Source organism: Triturus cristatus, chromosome 7 (genome assembly GCF_964204655.1).
Source record: "Triturus cristatus chromosome 7, aTriCri1.1, whole genome shotgun sequence".
NCBI lineage: Eukaryota > Metazoa > Chordata > Amphibia > Caudata > Salamandridae > Triturus > Triturus cristatus.
The window spans coordinates 164,315,307-164,332,568 of record NC_140590.1 but is presented as its reverse complement, the minus strand read 5'-3'; the positions used below and the strand labels follow the sequence as shown (position 1 = coordinate 164,332,568).

At 43.3% G+C, this 17,262-nt stretch overlaps 1 protein-coding gene across 2 annotated transcripts in view; it reads left to right on the top strand.

Moving 5' to 3' along the window:
- Positions 1-17,262, top strand: part of APLP1 (amyloid beta precursor like protein 1) — a 290,055-nt gene that overhangs the window by 129,377 nt on the left and 143,416 nt on the right. For both annotated transcript variants that reach the window (XM_085615940.1, XM_085615941.1), the window contains exon 2: positions 8,423-8,596. In XM_085615940.1, coding sequence (XP_085472066.1) covers positions 8,423-8,596 — 174 coding nt within the window. The remainder of the gene's footprint in view (positions 1-8,422; positions 8,597-17,262) is intronic.

The window sequence follows — 17,262 nt, the reverse complement described above, 5'->3', positions numbered from 1 at the left end:
GTTCTCCATTGGCTGGCCTCTTGAATGCTGGCCAGCCATTGGAGAAGAGGTCCGTCATTCTGATTAGGCCCCGTCCTTTTCGGATCTGGGGACGTGTTTTTTTAAAGAAGTCTAATTATCTCCTCCAGCCAATGGCAAGAGGAGAACACGCCCCCGAATCCGAAATGGCCGCTGCCTTTTTCCGAGGCATTTCTGCTTCGCCTCGGAGAAAGGCAGTGGTGTGCTTAGGCAGTGGTGTGCTTGTTTTTTTATCCACCTTAAAGCCCTGGATAGGCTGCAGCATGGAGTGCACGGATTTAATGTCATTAACTGATAACCGTCCATTTCTAGGGTTTTGCAGCATTTTCGAGATATATTAGCGGTTCACTTTGCTTAAAAGAGTGCAATTTCTGATATTTATTTGCTTCTATGCACTTAATTGCTTGCGAAATGAGCAGCGAGATGAGCAGCACAGGATCAAGGTTTAGGGGCTAGCGCGGAGACAAACCGCCACTCCCGTACAGCGGGGCCGTGACGGAATAAACTCGTGACACAGGCGCCCGCGCGCTGCACCGCGCCTCGCGGCACTCTGACCCTGCTTCCGCTCCCCCTCCCCTCACGCCGCTCCTCTGATGATGCTATCACCAGTGGGCGCGTGGGGGTGATGCTGGCAGTTCCTGGTTCGCTGGCAGCTTCGGCACTGCGACCAATCAAAGCCCGAATTATGGTGCGAATTGGAGGACAAGGGGGAGAGTCTAGCAAAGCAGTCCGCGCCGACCCTCCTCCTCCCGGCCAGGCTCAGCCATCGGGACTCCATGGGAGGGGGAGAAGCCGCGCCTCCTCTCGGGCTCCTCCAGCAGCATTGGCGGCGGCTCGGGGTGCGTGCTTGAGTTGCTGCTGCCAGCCGAGAACAGAGGAGGGAAGCCCGACTCACCCAGCATGAGCCACGAGCCCTGTGGGAGGCACTAGGACCCAGGGCCGTATGAAGGACAACAGGTAACCATTATTTTTCAGGGCATTCCCAATCGCTGTCACCCATCCAGGTTATGCATACCCCTCCCGCAGCGCATTGTGCAGACGGGTGGAGGCCAGCGACGGTCCCAGAGGTGGGGGTGGGTGCGGAGGGTCGACTATTAGCTAATGGGCGGTCGAGGGTGCCCTCGGACAGGTCTCTGCTGCGGGGTCGTGATGGAAGGGGCAGTGCAGGTGCTGACGGTAATGACTGAAGTGCATTGGCAATGATAACCAGCACATTTGTGCTTTAGCCAGGAGCTCTTTGGGTCACTGCGTGTGTGAGCCTCGCCTGGGGTCGGAAGGAGCAGAATGTGTACACCCCTGCTGAGAGGGTGGCTGGCTCGCTGTAAGGATGGCGTAACTTCTCCCCAGCTTAGTTCACAAGCGCATAATAAAGATCCCTGTGGAACTTCGTCATTGTAATGTGCCTTCGGTCTCTTCGCGCCATTAGATTTCTGGTTCAGCTCCCACATTGTAGCTGTCATTTGTAGGTCTGAAGGACTGTAGAGACGATCCCTTTCACCCACCGGGGTCTATAAAATGGTGGCTTTCAGTTTCACAATACCACCTACAGTAAGTGCCAAGATACCGTTTGTGGTTCGAGGTGCTAAAAGGTGACTTGTTTCACTAATTACTTTGGAGGGTGCTATTCAGTCTGACCGTATTTGTAGAGGACAGTGCACAAACATACTGCCCCAAGCTCAGCCAGCTTCTCCATCCACAAAAAACAGCTCACCAAGCAGGGCCTAGAGGAACTCTGCTCCTCCTGAGGCACTGGTGCTTTGTTTCCGCCTGGCGCAAAGTGCACTGAATGCTTGTTTTTTTGCATCTCAGCAATGTACCTCTAACTCTGCCAGCTGGTGCTTTCGTTCTACTGCTGCCCACATCGGGAGAATAAAGGGGGTTAAGAGTGCTGGTTAAGTGTTGTGTTGAAGATTTGTGGTGGGGGTTATGAGCAATGCCAATAGCTCTGACTTTAACAATGCCGAGACCATTGCATTGTAAATGCTTGTTTATTTGTGAACTGAGAGTTATTTTTCATAGTCGAACTTTGACCCAGAGCAAAAAAGGGAGAAAGATTGGAAAACAATGACAAAGGGAGAAAGAAGGGATGACAAATAACCAGCAAGAATCAGAAAAGGAGATAGGAAGTGTTGTGTGGTGGAAGGAAGAGACAATTTGAAATCAATACCAGGCAGTCTTGGAAATCAGCAACTGAAGTATTGAGAAGCACCAGCTCCTAGGAAAGTTTGTGCAACACTGCAGTATTTTTCTAAATTTTTTATAAATTAAGCTCTGGGGCCGTATCAAGATTAGGGCTCCCGGTTTTATGGTATTTATTTTTTTGACATTTCCGTCTGTATTTATCCATCTTTATCTTTTGCTAACTTGGTCTGTATTTATCCATATTTATTGTGGGTTTTATGGAAAAATCAAGCTGAAATTAGTATTCCACATTTATTTAACCGATAAATATGCACCCATGCTTGAATATCTGCCAGGTTTCAGTGCTGTGAACACTCGCAGAAGATAAAGCAGTGCACTTATATGAAATTATACAAAATTCAGTATCGACCCTTTTCATATCTACAGCTGTTAAAGCCTCTTTGCGAAAATTCTGTTCTTTTTTAACCCCCTTAACTATCAATCTACACAGCGTTAGCTTGGCAGTCATGGCAGACAATATTTAGAATTACTCAAAAAGCAACCCAATTTCCGTTTTTATCCACATTTTAAAATAGAGCCTGTATTTATCTGCAAAAATCAGTAAAAACGGAAAACCGGGAGTTAATCCTGATGAGCTTTTCTAGCGCAGAGCAGAGCTCCTGTTTTATGCTCCTGCCAGGCATGAAGTGGAATCATATAACCCAATATTTATCTAAGTTAATGCTTTATTTTCATACAGCTCACTTCAGAAAATGAAAGAGACCAGCCTTGCTCACTGTTTCTGAGCTTTTGCTATCTAGAAATAAAAGCACTAACTCAAAGACATATTGAGTTGAATGAATTTGCTTTCTGCCCGGAGGGCACAAAGAACAGGCGCTTCACTCTGCGCTGTTAAAGCCCATTATGTATGGTCCCTGATCTAAAATGGCGCCTGTGAACGCCTTCATCAGTGGCGATGACGCAATGTCTGCGGACGAAGCCTGTTGGACTTAATATCTCACATTAATTGCTAGCATGCGTCTTTCCTGCGACAGGATAACAAAATGGTCTTCCTCACTGAAAAATGACAGAAGGCAGTGCAAGCTCTGAGCTGATGGAGCTGGGCTATTAATGTGTCTCTTTGAAAAGGGACATGTACTTTTCTCCTAAATACATTTTGTTGTTTGCCGTTATTGCTTTAGTGACCCTCGCAGAAGCCCATCAAAAATCTCTTCCTACTATTTTCTTTTTATGTATTTGTAAACATTTTTTTACTTAGGCTGGCCTCCTTTGCGTGAATTGGCTTTAACCTTCATAACAGGGCAGGTGGAAAATAAAAATGTGGAATGTTCTTTAAGCTTGTATGGAGACGGAAAGCAAGCTCCTGCAATAGACCGAGAAACTGCGACTTCTATGATGTCATATCCTGTCTTAGGGAGATCAGCCTAAACACGAAAAATGATACCAAAGATTTAAAAAATAATGAGTAGATTCTTTTTTGCCATCTGGAAATCTGTAAGAAGTTAAACAAGCACTGGCAATGCCAATAGGTCTCACATTTGTCAGAGTTAGAGCTATTGGCATTGTAAAGGACAATGTCTTTTATCCATGTGTTTAGGTTTGGAGTGGAGTGGATGTTTGTGGTGTGCATTGGAATTATGTGCGTTGGATTGGAATTGTTAGTTGTGGAATTGTGTGGGATGGTATTGTGTGGTGTGGAGTGGATTGGTGTACTGGAATTATGTGGCATGGTGGATAGATGGTGGGAGAGCTGCATAGAATAGATGGACAGAGAGGGATAGAAAGTTTGTGCACAAAGTGGTGAAAGAACTCCAGACAGAAGAGCAGAAAAAGTGTGAGCGAAAGAGAACACCCACGGAGGACAAATTAGTCCTCTGTTTTCTAGTGTGTGTCCACCGGATTATCTTTTGCAGGTTTTACAAGTTGAGCAATGCAGACTCCACCAGATGGTGGTGTTGACTCGTTTTGGCCCTTTAGGATTCAGACCCTCTTCAGGACAGTGGAAGAAAGATAACCAGAAAGAATCTGGACATACCTGCAACGTAATTAGGGCACCTCTCCTACCTAAGGTGGTGCGGGGGGGGCTGAACTGGAGTCAGTGTATATTCTGCCTGGATGCCAGATAGGTCCCAAGGCAGACGTCGGGGGTTGTGGGCTGCACGGGCGCCTCAGCAACAAAGCGGTGGATCCATTGAAAGGGATTAAGACCTTCAAAATGGTCCTTTATTCAGTATCTTAAGGATCCTCGGGAGGGAAGCCAGCCCAGTCGGCGGTCGGTCATTCTGAGCGCGACCTCTCAGCATGCAATGCATCACTTGGGACTAATTAAAATTTTCACAACGGAAAGTACATTTATAACAATTTATTCCCATATAATACCAATTATTTTGCCTAGACTAATGACCTAAGAGTAGCACTGTCCTTGTGAAAGCATTTTTATAAGCACTGAAAGACAAGGATGTGCGCCTTGTGAAAGTTTTTTTATTAATCAAAATAAAACTCTGCATTTACAATGTGGCCAGTGTGGTGGCATTTACATAGGCATGAAGCAACAGATGGCACCACATTATACCATCTAAAATTGGTTGATTCTGCCCTATCATCTTCCGAAAGATCATGCCATTGGTTGCTGCATGAGCTATAACTTTCCCCTGGATGCTCAGATTGTGGACTCCCACAGCCAAGTTCATCAAAAGCTTTTGATGCCCAAATGGAAGCAGGGCCCTTCATAGGGCAAAGGTGTCTTTCAAGGTAGGTGCCATCTAGTGGTATTAGCCTTGTTAGCTGTCAAGTCAAATAAAGAGGACCACTTTGCTGAAAATTATATAAATAAACATGTTGCAGAACAATCGCTCAAAAAGAGTGAGGCCTGGGGATATAATGTACCCTCTGCCAACCCCCAGTCCCACAGCAGTGGTTACAGTTGACCCAAAACGTTGACGTTCAAATGCTTTCTAGATTAAGACATAGAGCTAATGTCCAGGAGTCGCTGACTGCCTGTGGCAGCGCATACCCCTTTTAATTTGGGATGTCTGGTACTCAGCCCAGTTAAAGCCTTAGCCCCAGCGTTCATGATGTGATGATGCAAACGTATGTATGTTTACAACCTGTCTGAATAGATGCCAATATTTTGGAAGAGGAGATTTAAAAAAAATAATTGGGAGAATGTAATTCTCCCATTGACTTCTATTGCGACCTGCATCGGGTCTATTGGCATGTATGGGACTCGAAAGTGTGGTGCTGCAGGATCGATATCAGAAGTTCAAATATACTTTTTTAGGTCTCGCCTAGGCAGCGCTTGTGCTGTCTATTCGAGACATGCTGTAGTCAGGTATGGACTTGAAGCTCTGCCCACATTCCGCCCATCTTTTAAATTGGCTCTTGTCACTGTCCTTTGTTAACTGTGGCTTTTCATTGGTCAATAGGCTTAGTAGGCCCCTTAGTACGCCCTTGTCTCATCTTGTAACCTCCCATGAGAACACCATCTGTTACATTTGTTATTACTCGGTAGCTTTTAATTACAGCCTCTCAGCACTAGTTGGTTAATTGGTTTTCTCCTGCTTGCTGCCCTCTCTTGCAATACTTTCTTTTTTGTTTTTTATGCATGACACACCTCAGCTGATATAATGGCAGTCGTGCCTTTGGTTTGTTGTTTGCGGCGCCGAAGGCAGGTACATTTTTTTTTTCTAATTCCTATTTGTTAACTTTTTTGTCTTAAAGCTCCCCATTCCGTGCTTTCATTTTAATGGCAGACACACCCCTTTCTTTAGATGCCGCTTGTGTGTAAAGAAGGGTGTGCAGCGCTATTAAAGTGAAAGCGCGGAATGGGGCGCTTTTATAAAAAAAGTTAGTCAACTTGACAAACAAATGGTTTTTTTGGGGCCCCACCAAGCATATTTTAGTGCCAAGACTGCCACGCCACTGCCAGGGATCTCTGATCCTTGGTGGTTGCGGTGGTCCCAGGGTGGCCCAAACCCTAGATATAATAGAGCGATCGGAAGACCGCCACTGGAATAAGTCCCATCGAAAATAATGGAAGTAGGCACTTTAAATAAAACCCTATAGGACATGATGCTAAATGATTTTTTTAAAATAGTTGCAAATATAAATGAATATGATTTACTGATAAAAATATATAAATGTAATACATAATTATTTAAATATAACATTTGGTTACCCTGGCCTGAATTGAAAATTGAAGGTAACAATATTTGTTTTTTAACTTATAGCTATATTATTTTAAAGAATTATGTACATCACTTTTTTGAATAATTATTAATGCATAATATTTTTTCCATTAGGTAGGAATGTATCTTTTAGTATAAACTTCGGAAAATAAATGTTAACATTTTTAATATTCATTTACAAGGTAAATATACGTTTTTTAGTTTTCCCTAGTATGGTATAGTAGGTGTCTCTCTAGAAATAGTTTCCTTTTCTCTGATTTTTTTTTTTTTTATATACCCTGACCATTCTCCACACAGCAATAAATCTCACAGGAGTGTGCCACCAGGGCCGGACTGGGATTGCAAACCAGCCCTGGGAATTATGTCCGACCGGCCCACCGGGTAAACTCCTGGTTCCCGCTACAGCCAGTCTGACCTTGAAGGTTACTGTGGGGCTGCCTCTACTGATGCCCTGCCCCATGCATAAAAGGCAACACTGAAGACGTGGCTTTACTGTGCCAGGTTGGCACATGGCCTTTTAAAGACTTTTGAGAATGAAGTAGGCCTACTGTTTGAGACTGAAGGGGGAGCTGGGGAGAGTTGTTCCGGAGGTTTAGTTTATTTAAACTTCCCAAAAAGTCTCATTAAAATATGCTAATCTCCTTTAAACTAGTTTTAAAACTCTCACAATCTACATATTTTGTGTCCTTTTCCTTATGATAGATTTGTATCTGATTCGAGTGTCTTACGACTTATGATCCGTCCTTCCTACCATAATTCTTCAAAACTGGGCAAGAACAGGGTATGAACATTCTACCCCAATGAACACATGTGCTGCCAAACTAGGATTTTTTTTTCCTGGTCAGGTGCCGGATTCTGCCCGGAATTGTGTACATTTAAGGAAACTCCTCTCTGTTGGGGAATTGATTACCAGTCTCCTGACTAAACATTCTCTCAACTTGTAGATTGGTCGCATTCTCAACTCTTGCTTCCAAGGCAGTCTACCGTCGGCTTCATTTGGAACAGCGGGTGTTGTGGACCTGAACTGTGTAAAGTAAACCTTCTTTACTACTGTTCAAAACACTGCTCGTGAAGTTTTGGACTGTGCAATCTCATCTCAGACCTCATTGCTTGAATGATAACTCTGGGAGGGGGCAGTAATAGTCTCGCAGGTGGATCCATTGCTAAGGATTCGTCCCCGATATAAGGCACACGCTTCCGCTTTCCCCAGGGGGCTTTATTTTTAATGGAGTTCTTCTGATCTCACCATAAGGAGAATCAACTAAGCAAGGCATTTAATTCAGACTGTTCGAGGAATGTTAAATTAATATCCTATCGTAAATTACAAATACTTGGCGTTAATCTTCTCAAATTATCTGTGAGCCACCGATGGCGCACCCTTGGATTCTCGGAGAAAAGGCGGCTTCTGGTGGAATGTTTTTAACCTTCTACATAGCCTGTAATTTCCCCCTGAAACATATTTGTGTGACATATGACAAATAGAAAATATGACGCATCTTCCTTGTCCTGCTACATTCCAGCCCAGAAGCCAGCACCAGCCAGCCCACAAGAACTCGAAGTTGATGTCTCTTGAACTAAGGCAGCCATTGGCCGGGATCACAGTGCCACTGGCCCTTACAATGCCTCACAGGAAGGGGCGAGGGTAATCTGTTTAACCCAAGCTCTTTTAATAACTGCGAAGCAGCCAGCATATTTTAGAGGGGGGTTAAATGCTCCTAATGAAATGTTTCTGGTGGGCATCCTTTTGTATTCATTATGTGACAGGAGGTTTGGTTGCCCCTTTACTTCATGGATCAGGACACCTTGGCTCCAAGTCGTGGGCTTTTCCTGACAAACTGATGGCTTCTGGGAGTTGTGAACATGAGTTGCTTCCATTGCAAAAAACTGAGCGGCCATGCTGGTGTAAGGCCCGACATGGAGACGTAGCGGGCTTGCGCAATGATGCGAGGAGGCAACCCTAGCCCTAACTGAAGTTGCTACAGTAAAAGTGGTGTTCTTTCTTTTCCCCGAACCCTGCTCCCTAGCAATCATCTTGGTTTCCATGTTGCATTAATTTGCTCTTTTGTTCTTTTCAGACGCAGACAATTACTGCAGGAAGTGACGCCCGTACGCAGGAGCCACAAGTGGCCATGTTCTGTGGTGCGCTCAACATGCACATGAACTTAGAGAGCGGCAAGTGGGAGCCAGACGCCTTCGGGACTCAGAGCTGCTTTGGAAGTCAGGAGGAGATACTGAGCTACTGCCAGAAGGTAAGGAGATGCTCAGGGGTGGTATGTGGGTAAAGGAAATAGTCACAGCCACTCCCTTCACTACCAGAAGACGGAAAGGGCCATGAGCTACCACTGGGCATCCTCGCATTGCCGCAAGGCCAGCATTGGCTCCCTTCAATCACTGCCAGCGGACAGGATGGTTTGTGATCCAGTGTTGTGCAACCTCAGACTATCACCAGGTCAACCTTAGGGTCACCATGATCACTATCAACGCAAATCGGTAGCTAAGAGCGAGCGCCAGGTATCCTCGACTGCCATAAGACCAGCATTGATTGTGTTAAAATCACCTCTTTCGTATCCAGGGGAAGCAAGTGTCCGGCATCCTCCCAGTCCATGACATTTCGACCTGGAAGTTAGCCAGGTCTCATCAGGACTGAAAAAATGTGTGGGGCAGCCGAAAAAAAAAGTGAATATCTGAAAAGTTGATATAACGTGTGGTGGTCTCCAAAGTAATTAACGAGGAGGAGTTGTCAATACTACCTTGTGACTGGACTCCATAGTGAAAATTCACCGAGAATACACCTAATCACAAGTGATAGGCCCAAAGTACATGCTTGGAAGGCTGCAATAGTGGAATGGATTTCCAGAGAATACCAAATAGGTATCACTTAATTAAGGGACGTGTTTTGAGCCTGCAAGAAGCAATGTAGAAGACAATACGTAATAGGACAACAAGGAGTTAATCAGGCTGGTATATCTAAATCGGAGAGCATCCTAAGAGCAGGTACTATAGCGCTTACCCCTTAAGAAGGGCTACAGTAGCAGTAATCCAGAGCAGACCGTGAATAGCGTTCTAGCGGCCGACGAAGTCCAGGGGGTAATTAAAGGTTAGGCAGGAGGGTTGTCACTGACAAAGGGTTACATGCATGTGCATAAAGGGCAATCAGGAGCGAGGCTTGGAGAGCGGATGTGCTCCAACCTTTGCTGCAAGGAAACAAAGTGAGGCATGAAGGCTGTCACTGAGAACGGAAGGGATCATAGTGAGGCTAAGACAGCAGCTTCTCTCTAGCTTTCGCTATAGAGAAACACATAGAACAGCACGTGGGCTGTTGCTAGAGGAGCTGGGAGCAGTGCTTAATTGGAGCCGGGGCTTTCCGGTGCTCTGCACCGGCACTTAATTGGTTTCCGGTGCTCGGCACTGGTGCCCATTTGTCAACACCATACTTAGAACAGTGTACCACATGGTGGCGCTGCTCATCTCATTTAGAGATGAGCAGAACAACGGTAGTTCAAGAATACAATATACATTCTGAATTGCTAATACCTGCCTCCCCAGCCATTCTTTTAGCTTTGGGGACCTGGATTAATCTGAACAGTCGCATTTACATGCAAGAGAGATGGTCCGTAGTTGTTTTGGCAGCGATGACAAGGGCGATGGGTGATGCAAGCTGCAGTGGCCTCCTGGTCAGAGCCCTGGCACTTAATATTTTAGAAATTAAGCACTGGCTGGGAGTGAGGCTGGAGGAGCGGATGCGTTCCAGCCCTCAGTTGGTATGTGACAAGAAGATCGAAATACAGGACTTGCGGGTCACAAAAATAAAATGAGTAACTACAGATAATATGTACAGATGTGTGCAAAAGATGATTTATACATATATATGTATCGGTATGGAGAAGAAAGATAGCAGATGATAAAGAGTAAAAATAATAATAATAATGATATTAATGAAATAAAAGAAATACTAAAACCTGTAATGTAAGGTTGGAATAATAGAGGAAAGAGTTGCCTCTCAGTCAAGGCATGGGTTACAATTGTATTCCGAGTTGGACAACAGAGTATATATACTGTTGAACACAAACCTAAGGTAAACACTTGTTATAGATATACATTGTTGATTACATAATTAAAATCAACAGAGGAAGAAGTCCTTGGAGGAGGATTATAGTCCATAGAAAGGGTACACGCTGTGCCAGTTCTGCTGCTCAGTCATACAGTAAGGAGGCACGTCCACGCCATTCCTCGTTTGTATTCAGGCCATTTGTCAATGGATTCACAGTGCAGAATCCATCCGCATTCCAATTCTTGTAAAATCGAAGCAATGTTTCCTCCTCTTTGGGTGCGTCTGCTACATTGAGCCCTTGCCGCTGGATGTCATCAAACGAGTGGCCAGCTTCAATAAAATGAGGTACCAAAGGTGCCGAAGTGACACCACACCTGATCCTGCTTCTGTGTTGGCCAATCCATGTTTTAATTTGTTGTGTGGTTTGACCTATGTAAGTTAAAAGGCACGAACTTCACCATTAACATTAAGACCTTTGTACAGGGCAATATCAACGTTGAATTGTCGCACTTCTCTGTAAGGTGTCCAATGTCGTATACTGCATATGGTGTCCATATGGTACTTAAGGGGTAAGCGCTATAGTGCTCACCCTATCGTTATAGAGATCAGCCTGATTAACTCCTAGTTGTCCCATGATGAGTTATCTTCTTTACTGCTTCTTACAGGCTCAAAACATACTCCTTAATTAAGCTATACATATTTCGTATCCTCTGGGAATCCATCCCACTATCGCGGCATTCCAAGCATGTCCCTTGGGTCGATGACTTGTGATTGTATGTATTCTCAGAGAACTTTCACTATGGATTCCAGGCACATTTATTGCTTTGGAGACCACCACACATTATGTCAAATTTTCAGCTATTCACTCATTTTTAGATGTCCCACACTTCCTTTCTGTCATGATAAGACCTGGCTATCCTTCCGAGTCGAAACGCCATTGACACAGAGAACAAACAAACGTACACAACATATAGACTATTGGCTCTGTCAGGGCTATATTTGAAATTCAATGTTTGTTAAAAGAAACTCGCATGTGTCCTTTCCTTTCTGTATTGGGTTATTTTGTGGCTCTTTGTTCACTGGGGTCAATGTGCACATTGTTTGATTTGAAACTACATGATCTGAAATGATTTGTGGCAGTCATCTATCCCGAAACTGGTCCCAGGATGCTTGTTTCTGGTCAATGGAGGACCTGGCCTGGCAGGCAGTTTGGGATGGACTGTTCCCATGGAGAGCAGGGTCAAATCTGATTTGCATTTGGCTGGTTTCAAACTGGCCCAAATTGGAATGGCATGGTGCGCAAAAACAACAAAGCATTTAGGCCCAGACTCTGTATTGGGGTGAATGTTTGACATTGTCCATCAATTGTTCTTTTTGTAACTGTCTAAAAGTGGCATTTTAGAATTGTGGCTTAATACCCGACTAATGCAAAAACAACCCGACTTTACCATTAAAGAAAGTTTTAAATTATAATTTGTTAGACACAAACTCTATTTCTATCTACTCCCAGTTAAACATTACCACTTATTAAATGTAACAAGGGAACCCAATGTTATCCTATGGGAGAGGTAGGCCTCACAGTAGTTTAAAACGAATTTAAGGGTTTTTCACTTCCAGAACATGCAAAATTTGAAAGTACTAGTCCAACATTTAAATACACTATACCCTGTCCTATGGGCTCTTTAAGGCCAACCTTTGGGATGACTTAAATATATTAAAAATGAAGTTGTAGGCCTGGCAAAAGGTTTATTTTCCCAGGAAGAAGTGGCAGATCAAAACTGCACACACAGGCTCTGCAGTGGCAGGCCTGGGACGATGCTGTGGATTGTTGTGTTTTGCTGTCAGTTGTATGCAGCATTGCTGTCTAAGCCCATCTTGCATAGATTGGACACATTATAATAAGATTTATTTCAGTAGGCAAAGTAAAGGCATTATGATGTAAATAGGCACCCAAGGAAGCCTGGCACGACAGACACAAATAAAAGCCAAAAAGATCAGAGGGTGCCGATGGACGTGGCTTTGTGGCATATCTTGGGTAAAAATAATTCGGGAGGCGGGGTGACCTTCAGATTATTCAACAATGATGCTGCCATATACAGTTAAAATACATTTTACGAAAAGCATTGCTTAAGGGGCAGAAGCGAGGCAGTGGAGTGTGGATTGTTAGGGATACTAAGTGACAGGAAACACAATACTTTGCCAAAAAACAACGTTCTCAAAGACCTTAAAAACAGATGGGGCTGGAGGGAGGAAGTGAGGGAGGGAGTGAGACAGAGAGAGAGAGTGAGAGGGAGATGGAAAGAGATTGGGGGCTTATTTACAAGCCTCTTGCACTGCTGGTGCATCACTTTTAACCAGGGCCGGCTTTAGCACTGGTGACTCCCCGTGCAACGTTTGTTGGCTCAAGTCTCCATAACCACTCTCTCTCTCTCTCTCATGCATTTCTTTTGTTTTATAGCACCAGTAGTACACATGCACATTACAGGTACAAAGAATCATAATTGTGTAAATCAGTGTTTAGGAAACGTTTCATTAGACCGAGGACTACAAGGTGTAGGAGTCATAAGTCATCCATACTGACAGACATTATAGTTTAACAGGGCGCTGTCTGGAGAAGCACAAACTCGGAACTTAAAACGTAACACCATGGTTGGGGGTTTGCTTTACTAATAAGAATTAATTTCTACCCAAGTGAACCCTTTTTGCAACATTAGGATAAAAAAACTGGGGGAAAAAATCATAACGCTCTAATCTATACATTGCAGTTTACATGCAGCTCTTCGATGATAGTTAATAGCTCACTGGTCTATATCATGATTTAAACTTATAATCCGCAAGTGATAAAAGGGTCTCTCAGACAGAAGCAGTAACACTTACCTATTTACATTATATGCACTTTGTGATCTGCATTGTACGCATGCTTTGCAGCAGATATTTTAATCTCCTGCACAACTTTATGATGAGTTAAAACTTCCACTAGACAAAACTCCCATGTCTCTACAGCAGGGCCATTAATCACCAGTTATCTTGACGTTTTTATGGTTGCCTGAAAATTGCTGGAGGCAAGGAATGTGTCCGCAGGTGCTTTTCAAGTCAAGTCAAGTAACTTTATTCGATTGTGAATAAAAAACAATCATAAAAGTGTATGCATAACAGAAACATTACAATTCAAATAAAAAGAAATATATCGCATCATAATGCAAACACATTGTCATAAGTAAAATAGAGAAAGATACCGTTTATACAGTTATCCTATTTCTAATAAAAATCACTTTCTTTAGGTACAATGTAATTGTAGCGACACATAGATGATTATCCAAACGTTGGATATCGTACATAGCCGGGCGGCATTGCCGATGCCCGATCTCTCTTAAAAATGGTAATAAAAAAGCATACCTCATTTGATGATAGAATTTCCATCACAGGGACAGGGAGGCAGTACATGAGACCAATTATTTACTGATGGGAAGCTAACCAGTCTGTGAAACATTCCCAACCTAAAACGGGTTAATGAAAATCTATCGTAATTCCCCGGAACATGGATCAAATAGGGTTGAATATTAAAAGATGTTAAAATTATGTGATGGTTTAAAACAGTGGGTTTTGTGGTCTCAGCAGCATTTCTTAAAGATTCTAGAAAGAGCAAACCTTCTTTTTTGAGCTCTTTCCGTGAAATAGCTAACATAGTGTGAGGGTTTAGAAAATAATCCAATTTACCAATATCATTTAAGAATTTTCGTACGTAATTCAACCACGGTATCCTCGAATGTCCATCTAGTTTTAAAACATCTGTTAGTATGTCTCTGTTAAGTTTGGGTTCTTCTTTTGTCCAGACCCTATGCCAAAGTAGTACCGGTTCCAACTTAATGAGATCAGATATAAAAGAGAGTCCCAGTTCTAAATGGCAAATATAGTTAGAGGAACTCTTAGGGACTGCTAGGATAAATTTTAGGAAAAAATTCTCGAGTACCTGGAGCTGGGAGGTATCAGCAAAGCCCCAGATCCCACTACCATACATTGCGCCAGAAACGCATTTAGCCTTATAGATCTTAATTAATTCAGTAGGTGGTATGGTGCCTAATTTCCTCGTAAAGGATCTAAGGGCAGCAATCGCACGGTTCATTACCAATCTTTTAGCTGATATAGCCTCACCCCAAACATCCTTCCCGGTAAATAATATACCCAGGTAGGAAAATTGCTTCGTATAAGATAACTGCTGACCCTCAATAAATATGGTCCTCTTAGTTTTTGCCCTTCTACCACAGTGCATAGTGAAAGTTTTTGCAATATTAACTCGTAAACCCAAGTCTTTCATAAAAAGGGCAAAACTATCCACCACGCGCTGTAGACCCACTTGGGTGCGAGACATTAGTACAGCGTCATCCGTGTACATTAGTAGCGGAATTGGATGACCAGCTACATGTGGGGGATCAAAACTTGTGTTGCACAGGGCTTTCTCCAACCCATTTATGTACAAGTTAAAAAGGAGTGGTGCCAAGACACAACCCTGCCTGACACCACTCGTGATTGGGATTTTGCCTGTGCGTTCTCCCTTGCGACCATAACGAACGCGGGCGGATGCGTCACTATAAAAGCATTTAAGAAAATAAATAATGTTTTCTTCAACCCCTATATGTTCCAGTAGTATCCATAGTTTAGAATGAATCACACAGTCAAAAGCGGCTGAGAGGTCAACAAAAGCCACAAACAGGTTTTCCCTCTTAGCCCTGGTATACTTCCCGGTCAGCATCAAAAAATTGAGACCCTGTTCCACTGTTCCCAATCCAGAACGAAATCCGTATTGCAGGTCGGATAAAATAGAGTTATTCTCAGCCCATGAAAGTAGACGATCCAAAATGACACGTCCAGCTATTTTGGTATAGGAATCTAAGAGGGAAATGGGTCTATAACAACCCGGGTCATGTCTGTCCCCCTTTTTATAAATTGGAACTATTATCGACTCCACCCACGTGGGCAATAAATCCGTCCTACAACTGGCGTTTAGCACCTGGACCAGAAGGGGGGCCCACAAAGACGTAAAAGTCTTAAACACATCTATGGGTACACCATCTGGGCCAGGGGCCTTCCCACCCTTACTCATAAGTATGGCTTTTTCGACCTCATTTAAGGAGAACTGCATATTGCCTAAGAGAGGGTAGTCAGTAGGTTTGCAAGGAGAATAAAACATGCAGTCGCCCTCGTACAGTACACTTTAGTGATCAATCCATTTGTCCTCTGGGATGGCTATCTCAATAGAGGGACGAACCTCTTCACTAAGAAAGGGATTTCTGATGATTTTCCAAAACCTTGTACAGTCATTGCTAACCGAAGCCTGGTGCAACGCTTCCCAGGATTCTTTCCTTAGTTCGTCTTTTCTCTCTTTTAAGGCTAGTTTATATACTTTTCTAGCTCTACGTATGTCATCCGTACACCTAGGGTGATTATTTAGCGTTTTCTTTAAATAAGAATATGCTCTGGTGCAGCTAGTGTTAAACCAGCCATCCCTCGGTGTTATGTTACTATTGCATTTCCTCATTAGGGAAGATTTAATTTCGTCACAGATTGTCGAGAAGGAAGCAAGAATTTTTTCTGGATTAGCATCCTCCGAAAGACAAGTCAGAAACTCCGGGGCACATTTATTTATTACGGAATTTAATACCTTAGTTTTGTCCACCTTATCCCATTTAAGTGTGTAACCATTAGTATGACCAATGGTCAAATTTTCCCACAATATGTCCCTATCACTACTATTAGAAGCAGGTCTCTTGGAAATAGAGATAGTTAGGCATAATGGAAAATGATCACTTAGCGCCATATCAGAGACATTGAAATTAACAATCCTTTCTGCATGTCGGATTGTAGTTAGTGCAAAGTCGATGGTCGAAGAGCAACCACGGCCATTAAAAGTTGGTGGAAGAGGGAAGGGGTTAATGCAAATTTCATTTATAAAACCCAAATCAAATTGACCCAGAAATTCATTATAATGTTCACCTAAAGAGGAGTGATTAAAATGTAAGGAACTCACTCCATCTTCTCGCCCTATGGTACACCTCTTATCTATCATCATATTACACAAGGTACAATTAAAATCTCCCAGAAGAAGGATCATCATGTTGTGTCCAAAGGATTTTTCTTGATGGGACACTAATTTAGCCAATTTGTTGAGTATAATAGAGGCCTCCTCCAAGGGAAAATTATTATAAAAATTGATCAAGACGATCGGGGTAGCTGAGTTGAAAACCAGTATCAGAAGTTGAAAGTAAAAATCTTTAACTGGCTCCATTACCTTTAGGAAAAGCAATTTATTGGATATATAGATTGTCAAGCCTCCTTTAGCTCTGCCGTGTACAGAGTCCACTGCTGGTGTGTGAAACGTTATAAACCCATTTATATGAACTGGGTCCCCTTTCCATGTTTCTTGTAAACAGATAAGTTCTTGCTGGTAAATAAAGTTTTGCCATAGGGGGTTACCGATTTTGGATTTAATTCCAGCTATGTTCCATGAGCATATATTACATGTCGAAATGTTACTCGGAGGGCAGGTAATGGGAGCAGGAGTAGGATCTACCCTCAAAGGGGATGAACCGCTCTCACTCATGTCCTCAATACTCTCAGCCACCATCGCATCCCCACCCATAAAACCATTAGTTCCAGATCGCGAACTAGCTACTCTTGTTTCACCGTTAATAACAACCAATGGGTCAGAAGGCAACGTGTCAACCATTGTAGGAGTCAAAGTACTAGATGGGAGATTAGTTTGCTGTCAATCATTATTATCTAATCCACTAAGAATGTCAAATCGATTAGAAGTTGAAACAGCAAATCTCCCTCCCTCAAAATGCCCCCAGGTGGGAAGTAAAGGAC